The sequence below is a fragment of the Neopelma chrysocephalum genome, unplaced genomic scaffold (genome assembly GCF_003984885.1).
Source record: "Neopelma chrysocephalum unplaced genomic scaffold, ASM398488v2 Primary Assembly neopelma1_122, whole genome shotgun sequence".
NCBI classification, from domain to species: Eukaryota; Metazoa; Chordata; class Aves; order Passeriformes; family Pipridae; genus Neopelma; species Neopelma chrysocephalum.
In genome coordinates this window covers 352031-361975 of record NW_020897784.1, presented here as the reverse complement: position 1 = coordinate 361975, position 9945 = coordinate 352031, and the positions used below count along the sequence as shown (strand labels likewise).

Sequence of the window (9945 nt, the reverse complement as noted above, 5' to 3'; positions counted from 1 at the left end):
AGGGGTGTTGAGGGGAGCCTGTGAACCATGACAGGGGTGTTGAGGGGAGCCTGTGAACCATGACAGTTGGGTGTTGAGATAACCTGAACCACAACAGGGTGTTGAGGGGAGACACTACTCCCTGCACCAGCCACGGTTTGGATGGACAGCACAGCCAACACATGGCTTTGGTGGAAACCTCTCAGCCCTGCTGTGCAGTTCATCTGATCCAAGAGGGTGCTGGGCACCAGCCCCCCAAGCAAATCCTCTTTTCCTCCACCCCTGAGCTTGGTTTTAGCTGCTTCCCCCAGCACATGAGTGGGGTAAGAAAACAGCCACTGTGCAACGCTCTGCCCCAAACACTGCCATACCTGGTGCTGCTGAAGTGTGGGTGATGTTCTCCAGGGATCAAAGCACCTGCAAACCTTTGGGAAAGCCCACACGGGGCACCTGCCTGTGTTCCACTGCCTCTGATTCCAGCCGTGTCAAAGGTTGTGTGCTCTCCCTCCCCACACACCCACAACAAACTCCCCGGCACAAGCACTGATGACTCTGTTGTTTACCAACAGGGATGACTCCCCATTCCAGGAAATCAGCAGATTTACAGCCCTCCTGCCACTGTTTATAGCAGGGAAAGACACACATTGCCCCAGGGAAGATATGAGAGATTCCTGGGAACTCCAAAATTCCCAGATTGCACCTTTCCCCCAGGAACGAAAGCTCTTAGCCCAGGTCTCTCAGGTGCAGGTGGTGGGACACTGTTGGCACTCCATGGGCAGCAAGAGCTTTCTGTCCTGGCACCTTTTGTCTGGGAGGAATCTTTGTCCGTATTGAATTTTGGGAGTCAGACTGGCAATTTCAGCCCAGGGTTCCTGCAAGAGAACCACCTCCTCTTCCCCCAGGAAAGAAAGCTCTAACCCTCAGTGTCTCAGGTGTAAGTGGGGGGCCACCCTTGTCACTACATAGGAAGGAAGAACTTTCTGTCCTGGCACCTTTTGTCTGGGAGGAATCTTCACCTGTATTCAATATTGGGAGTCAGACTGGCAATTTAGGGCAGGTTTCTACAAGGAAACAGCAGCCTTTTCCCCCAGGAAAGGAAGGCTATAAACTTTAGGTTGTTGGGCACTTGTTGGGCCACCCTGAGCCAAGAGTGGCTGACCACCTGCACATGAGAGATGGATAGCAAGGGCTTTCTATCCGGGGGGGAAAGGCTGTTGTTTGTTTGCAGGAGCCCAGCGCTGAAATTGCCAATCCCACTCCCAAAATTCAGCACGGATAAAGATTCTTCCCAGACAAAAGGTGGCAGGACAGAAAGCTCTTGCTGATTATTGAGTGCCAAGAGTGGCTCACCAGCTTGACCTGTTCCAGGCTTTCTTTCCTGGGGGGAAGGGTTGTTGTTCACTTGCAGGAGCCCAGCACTGAAATTGCCAGTCAGACTTCCAAAAATGAATACGGATGAAGATTCCTCCCAGACAAAAAGTGCCAGGACAGAAAGCTCTTGCTGCTTATGGAGTGCCCTGGGTGGCCCACCACATACACGAGACACCGAGGGTAAGAGCCTTCTTTCCTGGGGGAAGAGGAGGTGGTTCTCTTGCAGGAACCCTGCATTGAAATTGCCAGTACGACTACCAAAATTGAATATGGACGAAGATTCCTCCCAGACAAAAGGTGCCAGGACAGAAAGCTTTTGCTGCCTGTGGAGTGCCCAGGGTGTCCCACCACCTGCACCTGAAACCCAAAGATTATAGGCTTTCTCTCCTTGGGGAAAGGGCCGTCACTCACTTGTAGGAGCCCTGCGCTGAAATTGCCAGTCCCACTCCCAAAATTCAGCACGGATAAAGATTCCTCTCAGACAAAAGGTGGCAGGACAGAAAGCTCTTGCTGATTATGGAGTGCCAAGAGTGGCCCACCAGCTTGACCTGTAACACAAAGGTTTCAGGTTTTCTTTCCTGAAAAAAAGGGCTTTTGTTTGCTTGCAGGAGCCCAGTGCTGAAACTGCCAGTCCAACTCCCAAAATTCCATACGGACAAAGATTCCTCCCAGACAAAAGGTGCCACCACAGAAAACTCTTGCTGCCCATGGAGTGCCCAGGGTGACCCACCAACTTTACCCGCATTACAAAGGTTACAGGTTTTCTTTCCTGGGGGGAAGGGTTGTCATTCACTTGAAGGAGCCCCGTGCTGAAATTGCCAGTCTGACTCCCAAAATTGAATACAGAGGAAGATTCCTCCCAGACAAAAGCTGCCAGGACAGAAAGCTCTTGCTGCCTGTTACGCTCTGGATTAAACTATAAGCTGCCCAGAGCAGTTACATTTTTATTTAAGACTTTTTAAAAGCCTTTTGGTTCATTATAACCTCTAATTAGCGTCCGGAGAAAGAGTCACACACTCTTCTCTAAGAGAAATTCTTTTGAATTTAGTGGAAAAAATGAGATATTTTGGCAAAAGGTTTTTACAGGAGTAAAATTCAGCCAAGAAAAAAGCATTTCACTAAAACATGCATATATTCCAGGCCGGAGTGAGTTGTGCTGTAGCCAGTCACAGGCTGCAGGGGTGTGGTGTGCTCGGGCTACCAGGCAGGTCTGCCTTGACTGACAGCCCAGCTACAGGCCTTCAGCTCTGCCCTGTGCCCTCAGCACAGGCCTTACCATGTCCCTGCAGGTCCTTCCCCACCTGCACACACACACACACACACACAGAGTGAGTTGGTTCTGACCCATATCAATAATTCAGTGAGATTCGGATCCAGGATCTCACACCTTCCCCCCAGGAAAGAACACCCTTCCTGTCTGTCTCTCGTGTGCAGGTGGTGGGCCACTCTTGGCACTCCTTGGGCAGTAAGAGCTTTCTGTCGTGGCCCCTTTTTTCTGGGAGGAATCTTCTTCTGTATTGACTTCCAGGAGTGGGACTGGCAGTTTCAGCACAGGGCTCCTGCAAGCCAACAAAAGCCCTTTTTTCCAGGAAAGAAAGCCTGGAACCTTTGTGTTTCAGGTGCCCTTGGATTTTCACCCTCCGAGATCAAGCAGCGTTGAGGGTTTTTGGCAGCTTCCCAGGCAGGAGAGGAAATCCCCGTCCAAGTCCAGAGTGATCCTGAGTCACCACAGGGAAAACAAGTGAATAGAGATCATATCACAAGCACCAGGGTCAGCAACTGTCACCTGCTCCAACAAACAAGCACACACGTTGGAGAAGTGATGGAATGCTCAGTAACCATCAGGGCTGTTTGCATGGCAAGAAAGTGTAGGGATGTCTTGTTAAGAGAAGGTCATGAAAAATGCACCCTTGGGTGTGTATTCCAGGAGTGGCACAGGGCCAGCGTGGGACAGTTGCCAAGGAAGGAAGTCTGCTGTCCCACCAAAGAAGATTTACCCTTACTCTGATGGATTTTATCCCAAGAAAGATCTGGTTTTAATCTTCCCTGGGACAAAAAGCCCCCTTTGTGAGAGGAAGGATGAGATCTGGGTGCTTCATTGCACCTTCCTGGTGTGGTGCAGCCCCAGGCTGCAGCTTGGTGGGTGCTGGGTAACCTCCAGCCCCTCTCCTAGCAAGGATTTTGGCCTCCCTTCCTGGCCAGGATCTCCCACAGGCTGTGAACTTATGCTCATTTACTCCATTAGAGCTTCTCCTTTCCTTCTCCTCCCTCACTTGAATTGTCAAGCACCTCTGTTTTGCCAATGAGCTGGTGATTTTTTGTGGAAGTGAAACTTCTCAGGCAGTGTTTCCGGAGCTGTGGTACTGCTGAAGCTTTGCCAATCAGCCACCACCCATCCCACCACCACCACCTCTTGCTGGCTACAGCCCACCAGCATCTCCAGCCTCTAGTTGTAAAGTGGTTTTGGAGGAGCAACACCAGTTACAGCAAAAAAGGAACTGTAATTTCAGGTTGGAAACAACCAGTTTTGATGGAAACCTCATGGTGCAAAACCCCCCATGTTTGTTCTGTGTTCACCCATCAGCTCCTGAGCAGCTCAGATTGGTGCACTCGGGTGTAGAAGTTGCCCAAAGACCTTTGTCCTGGGGAGGAAAGCTGGAATTTCCCAGTTTCAGACCTTTAACCAGCAAGAAGTAGGATTTCCAACTTTACACAGTCACAGGATTTTATTTCCTCAATGAAAAGCAATGTGAAAATATTAGTGGGTATTTTGTGTTTTCAAACACACACACAAACACACTCTGTTCCCTCAAGGCATTCCTGCTTCAAACTCAAAGCAAATAACCACATATCTGACCAGAGGGGGCTCACAGTCATTCCTTTCTTTGTTTCTTTTCACATTATTTAATCAGCTAATTACAAAAAGCATTACCTGGAGGGAAAGGAGTTAAAGTGAGAACCAGCTTAGGGCAACCCTGGAGCTTCAGCCAGGAAAGATCCAGGTGGATATTTCACCACACTCCCACCCTTAATCACAGGGGAGCCACTGCAATTCCAGTGTGCACCATTTCTGCAATACAAGTCCATGTACAAGTCAGGGCTCAGATTCAGAGCAGCACGTTCACACTCAGGGACACCACTCACTGCAAAGGATGCTCAACCCAGAGCACACGCTCTGCTCTGCTCAGCACATCTTGCTGGAAAAACAGCGTGACCTCTACCAGCAAGTTGGAGCCTTAAAGACAAGCATCTAAGTTTTCAGAGCAAAAATATCACATTCTCTCCCCGAGGGCAGGAGAGACACAAGCAGAAGACCAGTCCACACATATTCACATGCACTGTCGGGGCTGGGGGATGGTTTCTGGGGGAGTTTTGCTAATGAAGCCCCAGAAATGTCCCAGCTTTGGCTCAGGGCAGGTTTTGAAATCCAGGGCCAGCTCTGTGGCCTTCTGTCCAGGAGATGCAAGAGACACCAGCACTTCCCAGCAGAGCACAAGTCTGTCTGTGAGGCACCTCCAAAGATTTTCTAGAGTGAAACCTCCAGTGGGTCTTCTTTTGAATCTTCCTGGTCCTCATTCTCCAGCTGCTCCAGTTTGCTGGATTTCTCATGGACAATCTCCCCAGGAGTCTTCAAAAACCTGCAATACATTTTTGTCATGACTTTAAGGGTATGTCCAAACCCAGCCCCAAACCAGGCTGTAAATACTGGAGCCTTTGCCCTCAACAAGGCCAAGTTGGATGGGCCTTGGGGCAACCTGGTCTAGTGGAAGATGTCCCTGCCCACAGCAGAGGAGATGAATTTTAAGGCCCCTTCCAATCCAAGCCATGATCAGCTGAGCTCTGGAGCTCACCAGAGGGGATCTGCCACCCTTGGGCTTTGCTGAGGATCCCAGTTCTTGCTTGGAACCCAGGAAGCACCATCAGATGGGACCTGGGTTCATTTCTCTGTTCTGCTTCATCTCACCTGAACAGCAGCTTCTGCCCTGGCTCCTTTTTGATGATGTTGAGTTTGTAGTAATGTCTGAGTGCTCGTGACATCTTCTCATAGGTCATGTTCATCCGGTTCTGCAAAGGGGAAGAATTGTGGGGTGTTGAATGAAAGCAAGTGCCAACACCTGGTTTGGGTCTGTCTGCAGCAGGACCACACGTGGGACATTCTAGATGGTTCCAGTGTAGGTCTCAAACCCAGACAGGCTTCACAATCATCATTTTGCTTTCCAGGGGATGAGAAAGTCCCTCTTTCATTACCAGGTTGGCATCTCAGCACCCATCATGGCCCCCCTTCCCCTTCCCTGTGCCATCAGCCCTGGGGAACAGGTCATGAAAGGGACCTGCAGAAGCCCAGGGGTGACAAATTTGTTCTCAACAGCATTTACCTTGTGGTTCCCCCAGAGCTGGGCAAGTCCATTTGGGTTAACCACCCGGAACACCTTGGCTTCCTTGTCCTCCCACCTGATGTAGGGCTCGTAGCGGCTGTCGGAGAGGAGCTGGTACACGTATTCCCACAGCAACCTGCAGTCTGAGCATTGGGGGGGACAAATGGTCACAGAGCTCCCACTGTGCTCCAGCGAGGGGATATCAGCAACAGGATCACACGTGGCAGCGGTGACAATAAATATAAGGAGAGCCCTGAGCACTTTTATTGCGAGATCTCAAAACACAAGCACGAACTACAGTTTGTTCAGGGGGGGAAACTGAGGTGGGGAAGCACGAAATAAAGGGGAGGGAGACAGCTGGGCAGACAGGACAAAGCACCATGTCATTTCCCCGAGGAGCCAGGCCATAAATTCATAATTACCTGCCATTTTCCCATCCACTGGGGCCGACGGGGTTGTAGGAAAGGAGCAGATGGCACCTGCCCTGCAGCCACTCTCTGAGCTGTGAGGGGACAGGTTCAGTGGCTCCACATAGCTGTGGAACACAGGCTGTTGTGCACAGCCCAGCCAGGAGGGAACAACGACTGGGGCAGCCTCAGCACTGCAGTCTGTCCCTGCAAATAAAAGGGGAAAAAAAGCCAAATAAACACCCTGTGGCACATTAGGGCAGGTCCCAGATCTTCCAAAGCCCTGAAACAGGAGGGGAGGGACAGCCCAGGGTGGTTATCAGCCTGGGGGAGCCCAGGCAGGGGAGGAGGGTGCTGAGGAAAGCCTGGGATTTTCCTAAGGCAGGAGCAGCAGAAAGTCCGGGAGAGTCAGAGGAGATGCCAAGTAGGGCAAGGGTCAGGTGCAGAGGAAAAAGTGGAACAGGAGGATGTGTCAGAGCACAGGCACCCCCTGGCAAATTGTAGTAGAGACTTAAGGTGTTCGTTACTTTACATGAGCCAGCAGAAGTGCTCAGGATCCACCTCCACACACAGCCAGCCACTGATACCAATCTCTTCCCACCCCAACCCCTACCTGGGCCCCCCCAGGGCACTAATAAGCCTCACTGGCCCCACAGCCTCCCCTGGGGCCTTTCCCCACAACCCTTTGGCCCAGAAGCTCTATTTAAGCTCAGCCCTGGTTCCTCAGCCCTTTCCCAGCTATGCAGCAGGACCAGTCTCCAGCAGGGCTGTGCCTCTGCCTGACAACTGACCCTCCCTGATCCAGATCTCACTCTGCAGGTGGATTTCTGTTTAGACCTGATTCTGACCAGACCTGCTTCATCACTACAAACTTCCCAGACGACCTGGACTTTGTTGGACCTGGTTGCCTCTCTCAGGTGGTGTGGGATGGGTTCAGCTGAGCTCCAAACCCCAGGTGTGTGCAACCCACTGGAGCTGTGGGCAGGTTCTGCTTGCTGGGCAGCTGCTGTTCTCCATCCTACCTTCCTCCGTGCTCCTGGCCTTCCCAAAGGGTGAGTTCAGCAAAGGGCTGCACACCAGAGCTCTTCTTTGAGTCTTAATGAAGCAGAGGATTTCATAAAGCACATCACCTACAGGGAAGGCAACTCTGCTCAGATGACTTTGCATAATAGACTCTCTCAAGGTGATGTTGCTGAGGTTATAACATAACATAATAACAAGGTTATTCCCCCCCAACAACAAGGGTTGTCCTTGTCTCCAGCACCAAAGTGCTAAAGCCTGGCCTGCTGGGACCCCTCCAGCCCCTCTCAGCAGACCACAGGTTGTGCTTGGATGATCCTTGAGACCCCCTTGCACTGGGTCTAACCTGAGCTGGGAGCTCGGTGTCTGAAGTCCTCCTTGGTGAGGATGCACAGGGCTTTGCCGTTCATTTCGAACTTGCTCTCGTCGGTTTGCCGAAGGGAATATTCCTTCTCAGCCCATCTGAGCCAGTGGATCACGTCATCCTTGCTCCACAGGGCAGGCTGGATCCCTGAAACCAGGAGCAGCCTCTGAAACAACTCTGTCTCCATCCTCAAAACTGCTGAGGGGCAGGGTGGGATTTCTTCTCTATCATCAAACTTTCCCTCTGTATTAAGCACTCACAGATCAAAAACACTCCAAACAGAGAAAATGGACCCTGATGACACTTTGTCCCTCTTGCCAGCAGGGAATGGTCCCTGGGTGGGACACTATGGCTGCACCCATCATATCCCACCCTGTCCTTTAGTAAGGAGCTTTGACTTGCTCAGCCTCTACTCACTCAGCCTGCCTGGAAGCTGGAGGATCTCCCCAGTGCTGATGAGTGGCTGCCTGGCCTGGGACGGGGGTGGTAATGAAGCTGCCACAACAGGGCTGGAAGAGCTGATGGCCACTTTGCCCTGGGGAAAAGAGATCAGACATATCAGTGGGGTCAGTTCCCAGTTCTGGTCCTGCCTTGGCTTTGGAGATGACCGCTCCAGTATTTTCAAGCTGTTTTCTCACAGCAGCCTGTTGTGCTGTCTGCAGCTCTTCCACACATCTTCCTCACGTTCTCCCTCGCCCCAGCCCCAGGATGAGTCTCTGGTTGCCTAACTCAGTTTTAGTAGCCAGAGATTCCCCTCTCTTTCTCCAGCTCTAGTCTTTAGCAGAGGAACCTGCTCTCATTCAGGCTCTGGAAGGGGGTTATCCATCCCCACTGCCCCATGGGCTGCAGGGAAGTAGGAGATGGATCCAAGACTGGCAGAGCCTGCAGTGCTTGTGCTTCCAGTTCCTACAGGATCCTCAGATTCTCATTGGATGCCCAGGGTTTTAGGACAGCATTTCAATTATTTAGAGTTGAGAAATAAAGCTGGCAATAGTGCTTAGATTTTGTCTTAAAAACACTGTATGAAGAGAGATCTCCAGCTTTATCCCCAGTGATCATTTGGGCATAAGGGGAAATGGCCATCCCACCCCTTTTGTTGACCAGCCATTGAGTTCCAGCCCTTCAACAATTATTTTTCTCTCTCAGCCACAGCTCATGAGCCACAAGGGAGCTCAGATCCTGCTCCCAGCCCTATCTAGATCTTGAATATTACTGGCAGCCAAGCAGATAATGTTTCCCCTTAAAAATCTATTCATGTGAATCCCAGCAATTTCTCAGCTTCACCCACTGGAAAATTAACAATTTTGCAGGCAAATGGTATTTTCTAAAGCAGTTGCCAACTCTGAGTACTTCAGGCTCAGGCAGGTTTTTGGAGGTGGTTAAAGCAGCCACCCCTCGACTGTGTGTGCGGGGTAGAGGAGCTGAGTGTCCTGAAAATCAGAGGTGAAGAATATTACAGTGGTGAGGCTTGGAAACATCTTAAATGCAAAGCTGATGTTCCCAAAACCAGGAGAATGGGGGACAGGAGGAATGCACTGCATCCCTCCAGGGAAAAGTGCTTTCCCTGGGAGTAGCAGCAGGTTGGTGAGGGGTTTTCCTCAGCAGAAGGACAATTTGGTGGCTGCTGGTTGTCTCTGCAAAGCAGGCAGGTCTATGACACTGCACAAGCAAACCAGTGGGACTCTAGAATAAACTCTGAGCAGGCTTGGCAGCAATGCAAACTGTCTTTCAGATTCATTCTAAGCAATAAGGGGAAAATAAAAGTGAAAGAAATGAGCAGTGTATTTTGTCTAGAACTATCTAAAAGTTATTTTATTCTCCCATCAGTGCGACTCTCTTACAACAAGATTTACAGTAAAAACAGAACAAATCTGGTATTTTTCTTGCTCCTAAAGATTTCTGGGCCACGAGATACGTTCTGAATTTTTATTACTTTATCCTGATTTTACGTTCTCACTTTTATCCCCGCTTATCTGCTTCCACACGTTTCCAAGACAGCTTTTCTTTGCTTCAAAAGGAAATACGGTCCTTGGAGGGGCTGGAGTGGGAAAGCCAGAAAAAGGGGGGTGAAAAGGAACCCCCAGATGTGTGAGAGTAGCTTTTGGCTCAGTCCCAAATGGAGGGGGGGGACGAAGCCCCGCGGCTGCTCCGGGCTCTGTGAGGCCCTTTGGAGGTGGGCTGAGTAGGATGGGGGGTCACCTTTCAACGGGGCCATGAGCTTCCAACCTCGAATGGAGGGGGGGAAATCTCGGGGGGACGGGGAGGAGGGAGGACGAGGGCCCGGGCAGGGGACAGGCGATTCCTACCTGCATCCCCGGTGGCGGCGAGCGGCCGCTCCCCGCCCCGGTGCGACCCGGAGCCCGCGGTGTCCGGCACGGTCAGTCCCGGCCCCGCGGCCGCTGCGGCTTCGGCGCGATCGTGGCGAGAA

At 51.3% G+C, this 9945-nt stretch overlaps 1 protein-coding gene across 1 annotated transcript; it reads right to left on the bottom strand.

The window, feature by feature from the left end:
- Positions 1 to 4053: 4053 nt before the first annotated feature.
- On the bottom strand, positions 4054 to 9829 carry ETV7 (ETS variant 7). Its single transcript, XM_027697742.1, is given in 9 exon segments — positions 4054 to 4988; positions 5315 to 5415; positions 5727 to 5869; positions 6149 to 6340; positions 6375 to 6416; positions 7156 to 7263; positions 7500 to 7664; positions 7935 to 8112; positions 9824 to 9829. Coding segments are annotated over 9 exon segments (1047 nt in total). The 3' UTR covers positions 4054 to 4876.
- Between the last annotated feature and the right edge of the window lie 116 nt (positions 9830 to 9945).